The sequence below is a fragment of the Varroa jacobsoni genome, unplaced genomic scaffold, assembly GCF_002532875.2.
Source record: "Varroa jacobsoni isolate VJ856 unplaced genomic scaffold, vjacob_1.0 contig02860, whole genome shotgun sequence".
NCBI classification, from domain to species: Eukaryota; Metazoa; Arthropoda; class Arachnida; order Mesostigmata; family Varroidae; genus Varroa; species Varroa jacobsoni.
In genome coordinates this window covers 80-23,621 of record NW_019214893.1, presented here as the reverse complement: position 1 = coordinate 23,621, position 23,542 = coordinate 80, and the positions used below count along the sequence as shown (strand labels likewise).

Below are 23,542 nucleotides of genomic sequence, written 5' to 3'. Positions count from 1 at the left end.
TAATGGGGGAAGTCCTTGGTGCTGTATTTAAAAGAAGACTATTCCGACTACTTGCTCCTACAAAAATTGCAAAGGCTAAAAAAATAATATCATGCACATACACAACTCGTAATACCGTGATTCGTTTTTTTGAGTATTTTAAACTACCTCAGAAAGTATGCGATTCGACAGAATAAAGAGATGAATTATAAAGAAGATCCGCATTATAATTACAACAATTATAAGATTCGAATTTTAGTTTTAGATGTTGCTTCGATTCAAAGTATCTAGCTACCCAATGTACTGGAGCTGCTACTTTATTTATAGTGCACGATCGTGTGCACTTATCTCTGTACGCCTCCGGGTGAATCAAAAACTAATCATGCAGTAAATATGCTAACGTACGTTTTTTCCATAATCTTCACAATAGAAATTTCATCGCGTAAAAACATTAACAAGCGGTGCTTATACAGTGTTATTTTCTTTTTGCTTTGTATGCCCTAAAATTTAATTTCTAAGCTTACGGTTAGTGTAGAGCAAACCTTAGGTCTGATTACTGTTGCACGATACAAAGCAAATCTGTATCGTTTGACATAGCGGGAGGTTTACGAAAAACAAAGAATAGAGCCGATGAAATATTGACTCTTTCGCGATTTTACGTTTGGTTTTTGAAAATAACTCTTCAATGTGTATATTGTTTATCTAACCAGGTTATAGTAAACTTATTTACACAATAGACAATGATCAATATTAGGAATGTACAAGACCAACTATTAACTTTACCGATATCGGCTAAATCTATCTATTTTATTTAACCATACGCGTTCAATACTTTTCCTTTTTTTTTTTTCTATAATCAATCTGTAATTATTGTGATGGTGAGCTAGTAGGGCTTCTGTATATCTTTTCCGTTACGTGGACCAACGTGTAATGTTGAAATAATTCTCGATGGTCGATTTCACTGCCATAGTTATTTCAAGCTGTTGACTGTCTTGGTTTGTATTAGTATAATCGTTTACATCTAGCTGAGTTGAAAAGCTAGATACGCAGTGATGCGTAAGCATTAGTTACGTCCATGTCTTAGCTTGTTGACGCGGCTAGAGTCGCACATGTAAACCGAAGCATCCCTATAGAATACTTAATTGTATTATTGTTTTTTTTTTTAATGTTTTTAAGTAGTGACAATTAATGCCTATACCTATTCTATTTGGGCCTTGCGCTCACTTAATCGAACTCTATTTATCCGAAGTCGGGAAGTGGCTACTTTCCTCACCCAGTCCCTTCTACACACAAATATCCGCCATTTTAGGGTGTGGTGCGCGTAGTTAGGGAACCATGTTACTATTTTAGCTATTATAGATCGCCAACCATGACCCCAGCTGGCAGGGCAAAGCACACTGCAGTTTGTTGTTTTGGTACTTTAGGCCGGTCGCTTTTGCCATTGCTTAACCGTTTTCATTGCCCCTCGCATTTGCCCCACCACCTTGCCCCCCGTCTCATCTTTCCGATAATTGTCCCAGCGCAACCTCCTTACCGTTAATGTTGTTGGCAAAATGCCATAAGCGACGTAGACGAAGTGATTTCTGTATTCCTGTGTGCACTCCCAAGTCATTCTTTACTGGTCAGAGGCGTACAATCCTTGCCATGCTTCGACTCCGGAATCATGCGAGCAAAAAGAAAGGCTCTTTTCGTCCCTTCGTTTATTCCAGCGTTTAGTTGGGCTTAGCCGGTTTTCGCTGCCGGTGACCCAATAGCGCCCGCCAAGCAATAGTTCACTCGTCCGAGCGCCCGTGCCAAAAGAGAAAAGTAGCTCCGAGGACTCAATCCATCGAAACTAGCCGTCGTTGTTCCGTTCCTCCGTCCTCGACAGTCTATTTGGCTATCTGGAGGGACGTTCTCTAGATGGCGCCAGCTGTCTCGTTCACGTCAACCAGTCATGTTGTGTGTGCAGTAGCGGCATCGTGTCATCGCCGTTCGAAGCCTGTTCTGCTGTTGGAAGGGAATCATTATCGACAGCATTGGCAAGACCAATTGAGCAGTAACTGAATAGGCCACAGGCCGATTGCCTCGATCAGCGGCGATACGATTGGCTGTAATATAGAGGCAAAGATTTACATTTATCTGTTGATTATCTGAGGCGCTAGGCTTTGGCACTAAAAGCAACAGCACTAGCAGTGAGTCTATCTACATGTCTAGCTGGTCTGTATCACCAACCGCTCCGGTGGCGGTCGACTTGGGCGCGACTCAGTGCGAGGAGAAGGGCCCGTGGAGGACAGTTGTTCAAATCGAATGATGATCGTCTTCATCATCAACATCATCGCCGCTGTCGTCGTCGGCTTCCGCTGGCGCTAAGAAGAAGCTGCTCAAGGCAGCTAGTAAGCAAAGCCAGCTTCTGTTGTTGTTGCCGCCACCTCGTAATGTCCTTCTGTCGTGCTCTCTGCTCTGCTGGGATAGGGAGACAAAGCCGCCGCCGCCTCCATCGTTTCCTTTGTTTCGTTAGTTCCGTATCGATGTTAGCCTCGGCGGATGGTGTGTCTCTGTTCTTCATATGTTAGCCCTCTTTGGAGGCCGTGTTTTGGCGACGGTGACTACGACTTTGGCAATGGCGGAGCAATGCTGGCGCGGAGCGGGAGCAATATTTGACGACGGGCAATTGTGGGAGCGAACAGTCAAATCGACAGATACACCGAGAGACCGAAAGCAGCTGGGGCTCTTGGCTGGTCAGTGGGATTGCTGCCTCCTTGATCATGTGGATGGGCAGTACATGGCTATGGGGGCTCTCTCGTTCTTGCCCTTGCTATTCTCCTATTTTCGCTATCGTTGTGTAGGACTACCATGGCTACGGACATTTGCACGCGCGCTTAGCTCTGAGAGAACAGTTAGCGGCCCCTAGTCAAGCCAGTGGTAGCAGCGTTCCTACAGCAACGAGTCGCACGGCGGTTCTAGACAAGCGCCAGTGCTCGAGGAGGAGAGCGGATCTATCCCTTTTTTTTTCATTTGCTGTTTGGCCGTGCTGCGCTGGCTGCCTTCGACTTCAACTCGCGGCGACTCTTTCTTTCCCTCCTCCCTTTTCGTTTTCGGCAGTCACCCGTTCACTGAGCGACCACTATACAAGCTTTGCTGCCACCACTCCTTGCGAATCCGTTCAGCCTCCTTTTATCTCTCGCCATTCGTTTTGTTTCTCCTTTGTCCTGAGGGAGAGCGATGCGTGGCGCCCTCCAGTGGGCGCCAGAGTCGTGTCCTGCAGCCGTGCCGCTGCCATCTGTTATTATTGTACTACCGCGAGGAGGACGGCCGTTCCCTTGCCGACGGACGGAGAGACGAAGCGTTGGCAGCGCCGCTACTGGGAGGCCGCCATCTCTTCTGTCTGCCTGCGAGTGAGTCGAGCCGCCCATGCGAGTGCCTGTGCCTCCTGCTGCCTTCGCCTGTTTGCTGCTGTCTGCCTGTCTTGAGTGGACTGAACTCGACTCACTGCCTGTGATCGCCTGCCACAGACTTTACCGTGGTCTACCTATCTCTATCTGTCTGACGACTTAACACTGTCTGACTGTTCATTCGTTCGTTCGTTGATCGCGCGTTTGGTGAGTGCAGCACGACTGAGTACTACTACTACTACTTTTGCGGATCGCTGTGCAGGTGCTGGTGGAGTTCAGCAGTGCAGCTGACCATCGCATGGACTGATTTGCAGCCGAGAAGCAGAGCCAGCGTTGTGTGTGCGTGCCCAGCCGTCAAGCCGCGGCCCGGACCACCACCACATAGGAGCAAGTCCGTGTGCCCACAACAAGGTGACTCTAAGGACAATATCGGGTGCGCGTTCCGTCTCCACCCCCCATACGCGCTAGTGGCCAGAAACGCTATAAAGAATATTGCAATAGCTGAAGGACGACATCGGACGACGTCTTGATGCGTCCTGGCACTCGTGACCGCCCGTAGTGGCGACGCCGGCATGGTCTAACCGCGATGGCGGCAGCCAAAATGCCATGACATTCAACCCTCCCCGGTCGACCCCCTATCGGCACGACCCGCGCCCATTCTATATACTGTCGGATATTATGCAGCCAATGTGACGGTGGAGTTTGATTGTTGTTTCCTCCTGATAGTGGTGGTAACTAATAGTGATCGCCTTTCATAAAACGTCTGCGCCGTCAGTAGCTGCAGGTTGCATGCAAAGCCAAAACTCGTGTCCATGTCGAGATGTAGAGACTCATCGTGGCCGTAATCGGTGCAGCAATCGGCAATGAATCCGTAGGGATTTTGTTAGACGAACGGTGGGCATGGAAATTACTTTGAAAAGACGTTGCTACCATAGCAAAGAGTGCTGCTACTGCCGCTGTGATGGGTTCCTCGGCCACTATTAGGAGGGCCATTACTGATACTGCAACTGCTTCTACTGAGGGTAGCTGACATTGTGTGAACGCATAAAAATAGATTTGGTGACGTTGTTGATGATGATGATGACGACAATAAGGTTCATGGCATTGGTACAGAAAGCGTAGCGTCGAAGGTGCCCGCGGAGCGAAATCTATCTTCATTAAATGCGGCCTTGTGTGTGCACTCTTAGATCTCCGTGCATACATACATGCGCACATAGCGAGAAAAGGCGAGACATGGAAAGAAAGAAAGCTGGCTCGACGTGCTAGATATGAGCTGCGCAGGCTTTGTGAGTATGTGTGCTGTCGGCAGTGATCTGACCTGCGGGTCGGTTTGTTGATGGCTCGTCATGCTGGTGATGACGATGATTGTTCTTCTACTACGTGTTTCGCGCTAATGGTGGCGTCATTTGATGATTCGAGTCCTCCGTGCGAAGCAAGCGTTTTAGTAAGACAGTTCGTTTTCGGCGGCGGATATGCTTTGTATAGCTAGAAGCCGCCAGTGACCATCGTCGCCCGCGTCGCTTCGAATAAGCGGTGCTGATGATGACGTTGCTTGATGCACCCGAAGAAAATCTATTTATGTAAACCTCGCCGATGACGAGTGTTGTCGTTTGATTTAAAAGCTTTTACGGTTACCGTCTCTTGCGTCCGTCTGTCGGCGTTCGAGTCCGTCTCTGGCCGTCTGCGTCTGCGTGTGTGTGTGAGTGTGTCTGTGTGTGTGTGTGTGTGTATGTGTGGGGGTGAGTGTGCGCGTCCATGCGTACGCGCGTGTAAGTGCGACTCTGTCTGTGTGTGCCGTTGTCCCGGTACCCCGCAGTTGCAATTCATCCACCTATCGCTTCGGTGGGACAATTCCACCTTCGTCTGATGCTGGCAGACCGCAGAGAACTGCTAAATACGAGATTTCTCGTAGATGTTGCTGTTAGACCAGCCCAATAGCCAGTAGTTATTCAAATCTTACTGGACCTAGGCTAAGACCTGCCGATTAGTTGCAGCAGTTGGCAGCCGCGGCAGTACTACAAACGCTGCTCTCAGCTGTTAGAGATGCTATGTGCCCGTTACGAGAGCTAAAAACGATCTGCCATTTTGACTTGCCGATTGTCGTACGATGACGGCAATAGAATTTGAGACAACGTTGTACACGATGAGCTCTGAATCATATATTTAGCCCATAACGTACACTTATATGTGTACCACTGGAGCGTAATCGCGCCATATAATTGCCTTTGTGATAAGGTCTTATTTTTGCTAATGCGATCTGTATGAAATTGGTGTTACATACTCGGGCAATTGTATGCCTCTTGTTGAACGTCAAATGTCACCACCGTAATTTCCCGAAATACGACTCAAAGTCGCGCTCTTTGCGGACCTTTTTAGTGAATCGGTGATTTAGTGCAATGAGATTTGCATTACGACCACTACCATATAGATATGGTTGTCAAAACAAAAATGAACGGAAAGGCTTATTCAGCGCGAAGGTCCTCACGCGATGTGACTCCACGTGGACTGCGTATATGTCATATACAGGAGCACCATGGAAAGTTATCTTCTTTTTTCGTTCTTCGATGCTGATTGCTTGTACATTGCCCAGCGCGTCTATCTTGCGCACTGTTTTGGAGAGACAGCGCAATGTTGACATTTGACACAGCATTGACTTCATTAGCTTACAACTGGCTAATAGCCATCTGATGTCCTCTTCCTCGGTTGTCTAGGCCAAACCAGAACCGGGCGAGTTACGAGAACCACTGGCTTCACTTATAATGAAACTTTATCGTTTATGGGCAGGATCACGATCGATGGGACGATTATGAGGACTCTCTATGAAGTCTTTACACGACAGGCAGGCGGCCTGCTTGCAAGACGTCAGGCTCAAGACTCCAAGACACTGCATCCGAAACTTGTGAGATATTGTCTTTGTCGCTGGCTTTCGCCGCCGTTGCAGTCACAGCTCATAACTTGAGTCAGATCGTAAAGACGTGAAGCGCATTTTACAGTGTGTATATATATAAGTAACGATATCGAAGGTTGTCCATTTACTTGATGAGCGTGTCACTTGGTTTGAATAGGGATTTTAGAGTGAGCACTCGTTGGCGACTATGATGAGAGTGTCGATCACTCAGTAATTGCTATTCGTTAAACTACGGCGGTTAGGTGGAACTGGAGGCGTCGTACAGAACAGAGGACCCATCAGAGCCAACCCAACGGCTACAGATGGATCATATATGTACATCTATCCACAGATAAATGGGCTGGATGACATTGGATACTTTGGCGGGTTGACGAGACAAACGCAGCTGGGGACGGCGAATGTCTGGCGGTGACGGGACCAATGTGACTTTACCACAGGGATCCACCGCTTCCACCTATGTAAATTCGGTGACAAAGTAGTAGTTGTTGGCTAGGCAAGGTCACAAAGGTCCCTTATCCCTCCCTCACCTCTATTCATTGTAGACATCTCATCTTCCGTTCTAGCTTCGCCTTTAACGCAGGACCGCTATCCGACGCGGTCGAGCGGTAATCGTTGACATATTTATCTTCTTGTAAGTCCGTCGCACTGCGGCCACATAGTCTAGCGCCGGCAACGCCCATTGGTCTTACAAGAAAACGCACATGTGTCAACCCAGAGCTGAACGAAGACTGTTAAGTATATTTAGAATAGTCGTAATTGTCATACTGGTGATACATCAGTACGTTTTATTAAATAGTCGTTCTTTAATGCTTGATGCATATTTATGAAGCACATATATCCATGTTGCAGTATATATAATATACAATATTGTTGCTTGTGATTGAACAGCTGCATATTTACTTACTCTTCAACGATCAACGCTATTTATAGTGAATGTTCACTAGTTAGTAAGTTTGTGAGCGTGTTGTTACGCAGAAATTCGCACTAGACTAGAATAGCGTTGTGACAAGGGCAGTATAATAAGCACGGGCGCTTCTCTAAGGTCGAGATCAAGCCAAAGCGAGAGGGGAAGCAAGTCGACATTTATAGAGAGAGAAAAGACCTGCTTGTGACAGACAAGCCCCTGGGCTAATGCGAAAATGTACATGCTTACACCCAACAGTGGCAACACTAACAATGTAAGTAACGGTAGTGCAAGATGTAAACAGAAGCTTGCGACAACGTTGACGCCACAGTGCATCATATGCTGGATCACCTGACGAAACGGTCGTCGGCGCCCTGTTCAACTGGTTAGGACATTCGAATGCCGAATAGATAGCCTTTGTCTATCTATACGACATTCGAAACTTACCGAGGCCGGACGACGGTCGATTGGCTATCGTTGCGCCTGTTTGTACGTGTGTGTAAGTTCGTAAGGGCGTACAGAGAGACAAGGGCTAACTAAGGCGGTAGCAAAGAGCTTAAGCCACCTTCATGTCCCAGAGGATTATTGGCTACTGGCTTTGTTGGCATTGCGGGCGTCACTCATAAAATCGACGATATTACTCGCATCAGAAAGGAGCAAAATTAAAAACAATATCATCTCTCATATATTACATATCATGGAGACGATGTATAGCCTACAGCTGAATAGCATAGACGCATAATTGAAACAATGGTCCAAGCGAACTAAGCTAGAACGTCGATTGGAATAAATGATAGCCTAAAAAACGGTCAAATCGGTGCGCCGCCTATTCCCTATAGCAAACAATATTCACGACTTCAGTGGCCGCCATTGATATCATATCAATAACTGACACATAGCAGAAATGGCATAAGTTTATCAGTACGCCTGACTGCTATTTCTCTTAAGTTGAACAAATTGTGGACAGAGCTACGGGGCATGATTAAACGGCTAACATTTAACAACTAATGTTTCTATCGTATTTCTATAGAGAGAATCTGTTTCGATAAGTGACGGGAGCCGCCGAAGTAGCACACATCTTATTTCATACCAAATGCTTTCTTTTCTTATAATACATTACAGGATAATAATGTTCGACTAGTTAATTGTTGGTGATTTATTTGGGATGTCCAAAAAGACCGACTTCTTTCACGGGGCGGTCAGAAAAGGAGAATCGACCGAATTTCGCTCAAAAGTCATGATCACCTAATTAAGGAGTAGTAAAAATTTGGCAAAGCAAAAGTGATGATGGACGTTCACAGAAAAAGATGGTCGTACACTGTGATGTTGACATATTTGAAACTCCCGCCGTCTATACATACTTTGAAACGAAGATACCGTTCCGATAACTGTGCATCGCCATCGCTGAACGTACATATCTAGTTATTACACACTTAGTATACATTTATATTGCTGGTAAAAGTAAAATCGATCACTTTTTTTTCGAACTTCACTTAATGCAGATTGCTTTTGTAGCAAATAGTAACGTAATATAATTTCAATGTGCCTCCGGCTTGTAAAGTTCGTTACCGAGCCTATATTTAAGCGGGCTACTTAATTGGCTTAAGTGATTAAGGGTTCTGTCCGTCAGCTACGCTCGGTTGTCACAGAAACAATCTCTATTAACGATCAAAACAAACCTGTAACGGTCTGCGGCAGCACTATGTTTTTTAAACCCGTCTATATGTATTTCAGTGTTGCAGTGTACTTCATCTCTATTTCAACGACCATTCAAATCTCTTGCTAGTCAGGACCGCGTCGCAGCACCAACGTGCGCACAGGAAGGCGTCGAGAAAACTAGGCGCCCCTACCATGCCACACGCGACGCAATAACGGCACCGACGCCATTCTTCAAGTCGTTGCTCCTAAGCTATTTGAGTAGTACTATCCTAGTCCAGTGGCTCGAGTATCGTTTTCGCTTAAATTTATTGCTGGTTACGTGGTATCCTTGTCACTCTTGCTGCATGTGCGACAAGTCGCGCTGCTCGTCGCAAGGCCCGTATATGCCGCCGACCTTATAAATCTCTTCAAGTCTTCACGTTATCCCTGTCTCGCAGCTGTCTCCTTGGCTCGCGTCAGCTTCGTGGACCCCCATGTTAACCCTTTCGAATCCGTATAGCAGCAACAGTAGCGGCCAGTTGTGCTAATCACTATAAAGTATGAATCATTATGAGTAAAATTACGACGGTTTTACGTTGTTATGGATCATGCTGTAGAAAAAAGGATAGGCATTTTTAGACAGGCGTCTCGGAGACGTCTCTCCAAGCGCTCTTCTGCCCGCTTTCTTTCTGCGTGCTGCCCTCCTAGAGTTACGCGTTGCTTTTGGAGTAGGTTATTTTCGTGATCTTGTGCGAGCGACGCGTGAACGGCAGTGTGAAGACCCAACAAAATTGTTGCCTGTCTGGTGGCGCCTCCCAATTTACTTCTAAATACTCAGGGTCTTCCGCGATACGAAAAAGTGAAAGGAGAGCAGAGAAGAGTTCTTCCGCGAGATGTTTTTTAATGGTCGTTGTCCTCGATGTCGACACTTGCGGAAAAGAAAAAACTTTCAGTTGTGCGTCGTTCAGTTGTTACTGAGGCTCAGCATATGAATGTGTAATCCGTGATTGTATATCGTGGCTGAGCAATGTAAGTTCATAGCGTGTTTGTAGGATCCTCTAAGTCGTTAATGCTAGTTTCCTCTAGAGGGGTGCTATTGGCTAAGTCATCGTTGCTGCTGCTAAATCAGAACCAGTTTCATTCAGCAACTTAGTTGCGTTTCAGTTGTTTATATTGTACTAAGTTTGTTATCCACTGCTATACTGGTAACTCTTGAGAAAACAATGTTTAGATCTAAACGCAATAACTTCCCGGAATTTTTGTCCTATGCTTAAAAACTGTCATCGCTCATTTCCTGATTAGAGATGGGGTCGCTGGTTATCCCCGCAGCTAAGAAGACCTAGCAGGCGAGAACGGTTATTCAATATGGAGGTGCCCACTCGAACGCCTTATCTAAATGCTAAACGATAGCAGTGATTAACCGAAGCCAACCAATGCCACTACTGCGCGGAATCGCGTAAACGAGCAAGTTCCCTGGAGCATTGATACAGTAGCTGGTCTGTGGCGTCTGCACTGATGGCGCCTTGCCTGCAATTTCAGATACAGACGTGAAAACAGATGTCCTTTTCATCTTCTATCGGGCTCACTGACCCCTTTCTCTGTCCTGTTTCCTTTGCTGCCGCCGCTGGTGCTACTATGTCTTGTTCCTGTCCGTACGCTTACCAAGCCTCACCTATCTGGCGATGTTACCTTTATGTTTTTACCAAGCATTCTGTGTGCAGGGTATAGTATGGACATGGTATTATTTTACAGCAGCTGTATGAGAAGAAGGGAAATAGAAAGCCTGCTGAAGCACGCGATTTTGAGAAGCGGACAAATAAGAATGTGAGATAAAGATGGAGAAAGAAAGCAAGAAAAGGATTAACGAGGGTTCACAATGAGGGGCGCTCGGCCCTTCCCAGTCTAAAAGAAACGGAGCTGGTTTTTATGGAACGTTTTTCTGTTCGCCGGTTTCTCACTCAGCCGGTCTTCTTCCTTGTTTCTTTCGCTTGTCCCCGAAACGGACGGGCAATTCTACTCCGCACATGGAGGTGGCGGAAGCCTCCTCCTCTTCTACCCTGTGTCATCTCTTCAAGGCGCTACCCCTCGGCTCCGTTTGGTACACGTATGGGTGTGCAGCTCCTACAAAGTGTGGTAGACCGTTTCCTTGCCATGCTTGCTCTCGACTATCAAAGCTAAAGTTGCTGCTGGCACCAGTATCGGTGTCGCACGTGCAGTGTGCCACCGTCGCGCAGTTGTTGTCAGCGCCCTGCGCACTACATGGCTGCGACCGAGCGTCAGAAATGCGCGTCACTAACATCATACAATACGACCGGCCCATCGTTGTCATTGCATCCAGTTCAGCGCAGAAAAAAAAAACGCATTTACGAAGTCTGAAAGGACGAAATAAGAAAGAAAGAGAGAGGCAGACACGCCCACGGATTCTGCCCTTACGCTTTATGTCCAAGAGCCGTGTTGTAGGCTTTACAAGTGCTCCTTATCATTGCCAACAAATATTTGCTGAACTGCCTCATGTGTGGACTGATGTCTTCGATGTACCTCATTTGAGATGCGTTGCAATCATGTTATGGTGTTTTTACAACAATCCGAATAGTCAAACATTATATTGTACACGTGGTCCTTTTAACCTGCCAACGACTGGTAGACATTTTTAAGATCAAGATTTTTATCAAGCATGGCGGTTCTTGTTTCTATCTACGTTTCCGGGATGACTAGGTGTAATACCGTAGATAATTTTGAATGTGGTACAAACGTTACTTTGCTTCCTTTATCTGTACAAAGCGTCAAGTCACCTGTTCACTTCTACGCATCACTGTACGTCTTCTCTCTTACGCTTCAAACCGGCAAACATTATGGGCTTAATCTGGCCGTCGTAGTCGCTAAATAATATCATCTTTGTCGCTTGTCGTCATTCGCTCCGGTTCGTCTCGAAATGCAGCGTAGATAATGAAAACCAAATAACCTCAGCGAAAGCTACGAAAGAATAGATGCGTTAGATTGTATCAGCTAACGAACACCCAATACCTATATATTCTAATGCAGTTTTCAGCATAAATGACGCCATACAAAAGTGCTATTTCTGCTGCCGCATAAATTAAACGAAACGGATTTTGATTCCTGCCGATTGAGGTTGAAACTAGCGCCAAACATTTTCGGCGCCAGCGAAGTTTCGTTGTCTTCCTATTTTTGCCAAAGGGCATTGCCATTGTTTCATAATTTTGTTCCCACCCGTGCCCACCTCGTGCAAGTTCCATTATGCTTTGTCCTATGCGTTGAGTATTTTCTCAACTAGAACGTTTATTTAGGGGGCATAAGCCTGTTTTCCCTTATTTGTTTGCCTATGTGAATTTCTCACCATCGGCCACACCTAGATATGCTTTGCTACGCCCACCTTCTCGCTACTTTATGCATAGACCCATTTCGCGAAGTTAACAGCATTTCGGGTAGGTGGCAATGAGGTTTAGTAGAGTTTCGCTTCTGTCGGTTCCGTCCGTTTATACAAATTCTCGCCTACAGAAATTTCCCTGCTGGTCCTTCTAATACTATCTGGATTCTGACCACCGTTGCAAGAAATCTGGGAAATTGCATTGCTTATAGTTTCCACTCCAATTTGCCGCTGCCTCCTTTTAGATGTGCGCTTCATCGATATATAGGCTGCTAAGCGCCAGCCAAATTTGGCCTTCGGTGGCTCCTATCCAGCAGGCAGTACATTAGCAATTCACGCATCTTGCGCTTATGTGACCGATAACTGGCGCTGCTTCTTTAATATTTCGTCTTTGACGTTTCTTCTGCTTCTGCAATTGTCAATTCTCTCGTTCTTGGTATTCTTACCTACTGGAATGTTCTCGGTTTCAAGTAAGTACGGTACGTATTTCTTCTGTTTCCATATGCGTCCTCTGTTCCACGTGGCTGTGCAAGCGCGAAATCATGGAGTTTCCCATAGTGGAGAAATGCAACATCGCAGGTGTGGGTGTCTGTAGCTTTATAACCGCAGTGTCTGTAGGAGTGTGTGGAAGCGCATCTTAGTACGCGTACTTAGCAGCTTTGGGAAGCGTACAGCACGCTCGGGTCATCACGTCAGTTTTTTTGATCGGCTTCAACATTAATGCCACTGGTATGCACTCTATGATTGCCTGACTCCGCTGCTATACACGGCTGGAAGAAGGATTCGCAACGCTCTTAATTTAGCCTATATCTCGCTCCACTGCCGCCGCACTACCATCCCATACGGTGCGTGCAGACACAGGAACACTTGTCAATGTCAGAGAGAGGATTTTTTTTGAAAAGACGTAGATCAGCTAAAAGTCGCACAGAAAATGTGCAGGAGGGTAAAAAAGATAAAATCCGGAATGATTCTACAGTTCGGCTAGTAGCAGAGGTAATCATAGTAGTGCATTGTTCCTAGTTTTTCAAGCTACTCCTCTCATGTTTCATAATTCAGCAATCTTCTGCTGCTACCTCTGCCGGTGCGTTTCCTACAAACTAACAGACGCTGCGTTTTCTGTTGTTTCCTGGAACAGAGAACCAGAGAGAAATAAATGGTAAGAGAGAACGGGACGCGAGTAGTTCCTCTGTTCAGCAAAGTGTTGGAAAGTTCTTTCCTCCCCCCCGATCTGAAACGGCGCTTTTCTCCATTCCGCGAAGGGTTTATCCAATCCTGTGCTGTGTTCCGTCGTCTCGTAACCTAGTATCGTTCTCATTGCAACTCACTCCGTCTACGAGCCTTTTCTTCCCTTAATTCGGCCGCTCTTCAGCTGTTCTACAGGCACGCCAGCCAGCAAGTCCACTACCTCACTCGACAGACCCGTCCATCCGTCCGTTCGCCTAGCTTGGCTTGGATTGTCTTCCCCTAGGCGCCGTTTGCGGCAGCTTCGTTACCGTTCGGCCAGAGTGAGTACAATACTGACATGGCGTCGGTTATATTTACCATCACGCGCGACATGGCCGAATGGAGCATGAAAGCATAAATTGTGAATATTCCTATGGCGAAAGCTGGCAGATGGTTACCATTGGAACAAGAAGTCACTGTCTATGTTGGTGTGCTTTTTTGTTTAAAACAAGGAGAACTACTTTTGGGAGGGAAAGCTGGATGAATAGCTGGTTGGATTACACGGTTGTGTGGAAGGTACAATCCTGTGTGATGACAGGTGGCACATAAGAGGTGATGACGTGGTTATTGTCTACTTCTTATTGTAGGTGGAATGTAGCGTATTTGAACTAGAGCTTGTTTCGCTTCTTTCAATCACGGGCACAATTCTTTTCACGCACCTTCTGACAGTTGATCGATTGTATGAGATAAAAGCTCACGAACATCTGCTTGTTTTGTCTTGACCCCTGAAAGGTTACATAGAAGCGAAGATTTTACTAGTAGTAGAAATCAGGAACCAAGGCGTCCATTTAGAAAGATCAATCGGTATCTAGAGTTAAACGGTGTCAATATCGTTTTATAGCTAATGTTGGCAGTTTTGGAGTCAAGGCGTTTTTCCCAGGTATAAATGGCTTCAATTATGTCATTAGAAAAGTGATAGCTGTAACTATACATTAAAAGGCTATGGCAGAGACACAAAACAAGCTATATTTATTCGATGATTCCGTGCTTGCCAAATACTTTACACGAAATACAATGCTCATTGAATAGTTACGCATCTTTACTGAGCGTATGTGGTTACTTTGTAAGTTTCCCTAATAACACTATAAAAACTCTATCTTCTTTTCCTGTGTAGTGTACCGAAGTCGTAAATGAAACCGCATCAGCTGAGGCCCAACGATTATATTTCCGTCTCGGACTAGAAGAAAGAATGATAAGAGGAATGTTTTTGACCTTCGGATTGCATAGGTAGGCTAAAGGGTCGGTGAGTCTACTTCAAAGCGGGTTTATAATGTATCTGCGAGTGGTTCGAATTGGCCTCCGCTGGCCTACCCGTCACTTTCCAGACATAATATCACTTGTAGGGATAAACAGACAGAAGATTTAGAAGAATCTTGCTACCGTGAGCTTTCTATTGATTTCTTGTCCTTTTTCTTGAAGCAAAGTCGGTGAAATATACGTGTCGTCATTGAGCTTGGCTTGCTTCCGTAAAGAACGTCACCGTTTGTTCTGATGATAGCATAGAAATCATCCTGTAAGAAGAGGGTGGATTTTCCTTGTTCAAGAATACAGGTTATTTTCCAATTGGCTATCTTCCTCTTTTATCAAGTCGAGCTGCGGCACTCCTTTGACATTGCTCCCTTACCAAGTCCGCTGTGGGGTCGTGACCTATCGTACCACCTCGCGGAGACAGCAGGTAAGCGGTTGTCGAGTATCAGACGACTGCTGCGAATGCACAAGTCACGTATGGAAACACTTGGGTCTGCTTTACCTCCAACACCCTAACCCCCTTTTCCGAATCGAGGCCTTTGCCACCGCTGTCTAGATCTGTCTGATCTAGGCTGGCATAATTTTTGACCTTTGACGCTGTCCTCTTTCATTTTAACACGCTGCTGCTACTGCTGACAATAAAGCGCTGGGAACAACGCAACACAACAAATCCGCCGCGTTCCAAAAAGTAAAAACTCAAACAACTAATTTTTATTATAGCGCATTGGTCGCTCAGCGATAAGTAACACCGAGGGTGGAAAAATTGCCAGCAATGGCGCGTGGCGGTCGCTAACAATAGCAGCAGTTACAAAAGCTATGGATGGCTGCGAAAACTAGTCCCATAAAACACTGACCATATTTGTACACGTATGGTAATACGGGGTCTGGTGATCCGCATTCATTCTAACCACGCACAAGACGGTGCTATGTTCGTCACTTTTCGCTTTTGCTTCTTCCTCTTTAGTTACCTCTCAAGGTCAAAAGGTCAAGGACATCCAAGCGAACTTTGCATTTGGCCAAACATACAGAGAGATGCAGACAATGCCACTTCCAAAAAATGCCATGTATTATATTAAGGTATAGCTACGCCTTGTTCTTCTCATGCTTCGGATAAAGCCAGCTAGCTGAAAAAGGTAGACTCAAAGAAAGAATAGGGCGTACGCATTGTAAAGCGGATTGCTTTTTCTATCGAAATGATGAAAACGATTCTCATTGAGCCAATGTTAATGTTTCTCTCCAGTCTTACAATCGTTACTTGACTAGAGACTTATTTCGATACGACTTGTTGGAATCGGGGAGGGATAGAAGGACGAATGGGAGTAGCGACCTTTTGAAAAGGGCCGGCTATAGAACGCCAGCACTTCAGCATAGTAAATGCTGCAACAGATGCTGAAAATCTGCGTTCCTATATCAGTTCTCTGTGAGTCCAAGTATATAAGCCACGCAGAGGAAAAATCGCAGAACTACCGTTTCTGGGTTCTCTGTTCACTTTCTACACGTTGGTAAACGCTGGTATAAGGTGGCAGAATAATCGAAATAGTAGTAACTGCGTACTGTGTCTACGTACGTGGAATGTACGGACGAGCGAAGCAACCGCAATAGTCACCTACGTAACTGTACTCTCTTGTCTAGGCTGCATCGTTGCAGGGGCTGCTGTGATGAGTAGGGTCCCTCAACAAAGAAGCTCATCTGACCACTTCCATTATACCCCACCCGCACAAATTCGAAATATTGGTCGACCGATCGATGACCAACAGCCAAATCGATACCAGAGGCTGGCGGCTGAGCCACTGACGAACTGACTTTAATTGACGCGGGTCCGAGCGCTGTGTCAGCTGGTCGGTTCGTTTAGGTCGGCACAGCTCTTGCAGCTACCACATTGTACTTAGCGGGGAACTAGAACATACAAAGCGGGAGAGTGGAACCACTGCACTTATTATGTACTGTTCTCCGTCTCGTGACTCCCTGTTTGAAGAGTGAACATTGCGAGGGCCCGTAAGGAACACACAGGGTCGCGGGAATTGTGACATATTGTTTGCACTGCCTATTTCGAAGGAAGAAAGAAATGAATATCAAAGCGTCCAACACGACGTGTTTATTTCCACTAATGCAAGCACATCTCTCACAACTAGTTAATAAATACCGTGCATCTAACTTGTGTGGGACACTATATACATATACATACCTAAAGCAATCGCCCCGATCACGAGCCAATCAGCGTTCTTAGTTTTTCTTTGTACGCGCCCCCATCTTTGTATTTGCATTTCTTTAGTGTGTAAGACTATGATCGCCAAAGATAACGGTGCAATTTTTGTTGACATGTTCAATTATATCACGCGACATGAGAATTACATTTCAGAACGATATATCAGGGAACGAAAGTTGGATAATGGAAAAAACAATACTGTGTCTTAACTCAATGGAACGTTGTCAGAACCACAGGTCAAACAAGAATGCCGACTAGGTTATCTTTTACCTAAAGCGGCTGCCCGTGTGCACCCACGATGCCCGTCATGTCGTCAGACCTTTCAAAGAGTTGGGTCAAATTGCTTTAGAAAGGCGAGGAGACCAACCTTCAAGTGGCTATAATTAATGCTTAACCATTTTTCCCTCACAGCTCCTTTGTCTGTCAAGTTGATTTATCTTGTTAGGTACCTTCGACTTCTCCATACTCTTACGTCATGCCGAGCGGAACCAACTACGGAGATATTCACAGTTTTGCCTTTTATTATTTTAGTACTATTAGACCTCTAGCAGCGTGTCTGAATTTTACTTTTTCTACTATCGTTTGAGGATCTACATTCAAGGTTATATTTTTATAAATATAGCAAACCATCTTTATTTTCATCCCTCGTTTTTCTACATCCCACCAAATGGCCACGACAATCGCTCCGAGATCACGGGCCCTGAATTGCACATCAAAAGGCCAGCTGATATAGGATGGTAGAAGTGTGCGTGCCAGTCTGAATGTTTGCTTGGTCTGGACCACCTGTATTTCTGCTATTTCGATTACCCAAGAAGCCTTCTCCTCGAGCGAGAATGTGTGACGCCCTTGTTCTCCGTTCCTTCTATCGCACAACGCCAGGTTGGGCTGGACTTGGTCAGGCCTTGCCTACTGCCGAAATGCTGCTTTTACTGCCCTGTTAGACAGAAGCAGAAAAAAATCTGGTGACTAACGGCCCTTTGAATGCAACGCACAACCAATAGCTCAAAACGTATTGGACCGTTCCTCTCGTCTCAATGTACATAGGCAGTTTAGAGAAAGTTATTCTAACTCTGTAAGGACACGATGGGCCGAGTCGATTTTTCCATATAGTAGTAGCTGTAGTCGTTGAACTAGTATACAAAGTAAAAACGCATTTTCTGTTTTTCATCTTGTAGTAGAGCGTCACTTCCTTTCGCATAAAGAAGCCTTAAGTGCGCTGCAGTCGTGCTGGTTTGTGTCGTCTCTTCCAGGTCTACTCCCGTAATGACTAGATAGTAAGCATAGATAAAGCTAAAACCAGGTCGCCCGGTTTTTTTTTTTATAATTACAAGACCTAGTGAATAACGATATTGACTTGGTGATAGGTTTTCTTTTAATTTTGTTGTTATTGGTGTGTTTTGTTCTATTTCTACTACTGTGTCTGTTATTCTTTTTTGCTCGAGCAGGCGAGTAGTGCGTCCGTCGGGAGCCCGGAGCACCAGGAATCCCGTTCCGTTCCCGTTTCCTGCTAGCAGTACAGCACGAACACAGACGACAAGAGACACAGACGCACTCCGTCACCATGGTGAACACATCTGTGCAAGTGGCCATTCTAGCCGTTGTCTTCATCCTTGCCATCACCTTTATTCCCTCGGGTGGGTAGAAAAACCATCTCGGACAAAGTCCTATATGCGTCTGGTCATACGGTTCGTGGCGAGACTTATCTGTATGTACCCCTGGGAGTAGTGTTTTCGTGCGTCGGGCGTGTTTGTGTACTTTTGTGCCAATGGATGAGTTTTTAAAATCGGAACGCGCTGCATTAAGAAACGGGACACTAATAACAGATGACCTAACGGCTCAAATCGTGTTTTCAATAGATTCAATTTAAATTATTTACTATAAACAGGGTTTCTGTTTCTAGCTGTCGGAGGAATGGCATGCCAAGCCTAAGATGGAACACAACAACCGCCACAGAAGAAACTAGTCTGATTCACTACAGGCTACTAATAAAGTACAGAAAAAAAACGATTCCTACTGCAATAATGGCTGTTGAATTCGACTACTAAATTAACGTTGCCAGCACTTTACTGCATGCTAGTCATTAGCACATGCCAGATCTCAGCTTTTTTAGTGGCCTCCTCTGTTTACTTTAAGATAGACGTAATCCTATGGATGACAAAGAGGTGAACGGCTTTGTACTTCAGTGAGCTAGCTCCCTTGCTCATTCTATTGCGATCCTTGATATATCCTCACACAATATAAATTTGATTAGTACACTTACTAGAATCTATCTCGTTTAATGTGCCGATCACTTGAATCGTTCTTCATTCATGTTCGGTGTTACAGCGGATTCCCTTAGATGCTACATCTGTAACAGTAAATACAATGGCACGACGTGCCTGTCACCGCCGCACAAGGAACACATACAAGAGTGCCCACTCATACACGGCAACCCCGCTTCCCTTTGCAGGACCATGTACATAACCAGTAAGTACAAACAACGGGACTAATACGTACATATAATCCGCTTTCGTGTTCTAGTCTATACATGTATCTAATGAAAAATTGTTTAAAAAATCATACGATACTAAACTTTATTGATGTGATGCGCGGGATTTTTGAAATCGTAGTAATTACAAATCGTTAGTATTTTCTAGACGTTTATTATCCTTGAGCGGAATTCCGATACTCGTGTAATCAAGTGTAGCAATCAGATAGCAAAATCTCACAGTATTTAGTTACAAATTTATCACAAATCACAATATTTAGGCAAGCTGAAAATTTAATACATACCCTATTCATATTTTCTCTGTACTCGAGAAAGATGCCCCATTCTAACTGCATTTAAGTTTCCATAATAAATATATAATAATAATAAAGCCATCATTATAATATTTTGATCTGGGATTCTCGTTCTCGATAATATTTTTCCGTCTGTGACTATCGACTAGCCATTATCAGAAATCTCGTTTGAGTGTGGAACGCGGTCGCGTACGGCCAGTCCTAAGATCTCCGTATAATTATGTTGAACCGCCGAAATTATTACTATCCATGCCCCATGGTCGCAGATAGCGATTTTTGCACAAGAGCTCACCGTTTATTGGCCCCCTAGTATCACCTAGCGACTAGTGAAACCAAACTGACCGGTAACACACGCAGACCAACCGACTGACTGGGTGGGGAAACCCTGATTCTCCATTCTGTACGAGCAACTTCATCAAGTCACGTGGTGTAATGTTATAATCATAATGCTAGTAGCGCGGCTACAGAGCCGTACGAGTCGAACAATCTGAGAGTTCATCTAGTCTGCCCCCGTTAGTTAACCCACGTACGATTTGCTCGGTCTGATTCACAGTGGGCATGGAGGAGGCTACAGTGGATCGCCGTTGTGGCTACCTACCCCAGCACAAGACCTGTCTGAACACGGCGACATTCCAGATCAAATCCACGACCTGCCAATGCAAAACGGACGCCTGTAATCCAGCGTCCCCCTCTGCAGCTCCGGCACTATTGCTCGTCACGCTGAGCGCAGTGATCGGCATCGGACTTTGCCGGCCGTAAAGCCGTTAGTTCTAGTGGTCACACACTCATACATATTCAGCACTCGCAGAATACAGTGCTGCGTTACAGCGCCCGGCCCAGTCTGGCCTGCGCAGAAGCAGATGCCCCAGTCACTTAGTGTACACAACAACTACTATTCTTGTTGCTACAAGAAGCGCTACAAGTGTAGTCAACCCCTCCAGCAGTAACAATAACAACGGGACTCCATCTTTTCTTCTGTCAAATCGACTAGCAGCCATTGCAAAAACAGTAACAATAAGAAGGCAAAACTGCTAATTGTAATACCACAATTACTAGACAAGTACTAAAAGACTCATTACGACATTAGTAACAATGCGATCTGTATATTGCAATAGAAGCAACTGCTAACACAGCTATAGCAGTAGGATCAACCAAAGGCCAAAAGCAAGCCATTTGCAGCAGCAGCAGCAACAGCAGCAACAAATTATTGCTAATAACACTAATACGATTATGAACAGCTAAAACACGAACCACTTCTACTGCTACAACTATATGATTATGATCGTTACTATTATTACTAGCAATATTGTACTATGATTATAGTCACTGCAATGACAAAGGGATTTATTTGATAAATATAATGGCTAAGTGAAGTATAAGAATTAGAACATTATAAAAATGATGATAACAATAATAACAACAATACTATTAGTAAAGATGTAAGAAAAATACTAACAATGCTAAATAGAAAAATCGTTATAATTATAAAAAAAAAAGATCTGATATGAGCAAGAAACCACTGTGAGCCAAACTGAGCGAGGAACGACTCAAGATCCGTATGCGGCCATAAAATAGTAATAATAATCGTAATAACGAGATGGAGACGTTGAATGAAATGATGAAATAACACGTTTTTACTAAAAAATAATGTCATTGCTGTATAGATTGCCCGTTTCCTTGCCCCAGTCGCCTCGGTACTGAGCTCCTGCACTAGGTGACCATCGAGATGAGGGGGACCCAAATCTGTAAGAATCCACTCACTCAGTTTTGGAGACTAAAAAAAAAAAGCCGACAGCAGAGAAGTAAGTAAAAATTTTAAAACAGTCCTAATTGAATTTCTTTGCAACGTAGACGACGACGACGACGACGACGACGGCGGCGGCGGCGGCGGCGGCGACGATAATGTTGAAGCGGAAATTTATATATATATATATATATATATATACATAGATATATGGCTGAGTATTCGTGATGGTGTGACGATTATAAGAATGCTAGATATTATTCTAATGATAAGCAGAAAATGAAGAATATTGAAGATATGTCAATAAAAATAATATAAAGAATAATAATCAAACAACGGCAAGCCTTCAAACTGCGATCAACGTGAGCAATTGGCGGGCGTCTCAATTAGAGCGTATTTCAACAAAGCGTAAAGATAACAAAGGTGGAATAAGTAAACAGAACTTGCTAGAATAGGCTAGAGATTCTTGACTGGCAAACTTTACGTGGACGACTACTAAACTGTAGAAGAAACGGGACAATTGAAATGACTGAGAAAAGCTCGATAGACGAGACCTCCCGTGTCGAACGTGCATCTGCCACTGTACGAACAACTAACCAGACGATGAGCGCATTAGGACCGCATCACAACTAGATCCGAGGTCTCTACGCCACCTCGATCCGACAAGCAAGAAAAGAGCAAGGTGACAAAAAGACCTAGGGCAAAACGTTCACCTCATTTACCATCGTATCACCACGATGACAGGTCGTCATAATAAAAGAAGCACGTTGTGAGCGTTACAATTTCAACGCATATATATATATATACACACATATACATATATATATATATATACACACACGAGTATATGCGTTCGTGGTCGCTTTTGCAAATCAGTCGATATTAACACCAATAACTATAGTAATAATATGCACGTAATTAATAACCATGAACAATAGTCACGGACTAATAACTGGTGACTGTTGTCCACAATAACCTAACGTAATTCGATGATGTGTCCGAATCACCGTATTACCGAAATCAGTCCTTTTACTAATGAATAGTTTTGTTTGTCGATCTCCATGTACTGACGCAAAAACAAAAGCGGCAAACGTTGTTTTTTTACCCAGATGATAGCAACAACGATTTCGCGCCTATGTTCACATGGCCAAAAACACTTACCACTTACAGGAGAAGAATAGAGATGAGGCAAGGAAGGTGGTGAGGAGGACCGCAGTATCTTCCAGAATGTATGCGACAGTATGGCAAATACCGTTCCAAGCAACATAATACCAACAGATAGACAAGCAGGAGCGATTCACTTACTTTTAACAGTGTCGAAAATAAGATTATCGGAAAAACACAAAATTTCAACATGAAGGAAATTCTTCCTGCGAATCGGCTTAATTGCATTGTCTACGTGTTGCAGCACGCGCTGGAACACGTTCGAGAACAAGATTTTCAATGAAATGATGACTGAACAATGTCGAAACGTTGACTATTGAGCAATTGCGTTATTACGCGCACGAATTGATTTGGCAATGGACGTCCACTCGTGTGTTCACTGCCTTTTCGGGGTGTCGCCTGAACAGCCAATTTGTCGCCATTTAAGTAACCACTAAACCGGAAAATCGCAGTTTTTAGTAGTCGTAAGAGAAACAAAAATCGACTTTGAATACGAGCAGGGTCCTGACCATTACCAGTCAATTTGAATTGCTGCTCATATCTCGAAGCCCGGTGTGGGCAGATTTAGGCGGACCATGGGTGGGCACGTCATCGATCATCATCATCAACTACTTCTACCACTGCTATTACTGAACATGTTTCCCAAGGGCCGTGGTCTGCGTCGGAAGGCACCGTCCGTGTCCGCTCATCTGCTCGAACGCTATTTCTCCTGTCCTAAACATAATAATGACCATCATCATTGTCATTACAATCATAATAACAGCAACAAAGTTACTGTTGCACCAAACAGTGTATCAGAACCTCCAAAGAGGTTTGTGCTCCACGGAAGAAAGTGACGGACTGGAAAACGCAGAACAAAAAAATTGTCTCTATAAAAAGAGTCAATGAAGCCAAAGAATTCGACATATTCAATAGAATGATACAGGAAGTGAACGGCGACTCAATGGCCCGACTTGATTATACATACACACACACACACACACACAC

The 23,542-nt window shown here is 44.7% G+C and overlaps 1 protein-coding gene across 7 annotated transcripts; it reads left to right on the top strand.

Annotated features, from left to right (window-relative positions):
• The first annotated feature begins 3,333 nt into the window (after positions 1 to 3,333).
• Positions 3,334 to 22,738, top strand: LOC111272649 (uncharacterized). Of its 7 annotated transcripts, none has more exons than XM_022854228.2 (4): positions 3,334 to 3,560; positions 18,312 to 18,500; positions 19,192 to 19,332; positions 20,201 to 22,738. In XM_022854228.2, exons 2-4 carry the CDS (start codon positions 18,428 to 18,430, stop codon positions 20,404 to 20,406), a joined length of 420 nt encoding a protein of 139 aa, XP_022709963.1. In that variant the 5' UTR covers positions 3,334 to 3,560; positions 18,312 to 18,427; the 3' UTR covers positions 20,407 to 22,738. The 7 variants fall into 7 exon arrangements, with proteins under 7 accessions (XP_022709963.1, XP_022709964.1, XP_022709965.1 ...); XM_022854229.2 differs by having other exon boundaries at positions 3,334 to 3,764; XM_022854230.2 differs by having other exon boundaries at positions 3,334 to 3,786.
• The last annotated feature ends 804 nt before the right edge of the window (positions 22,739 to 23,542 follow it).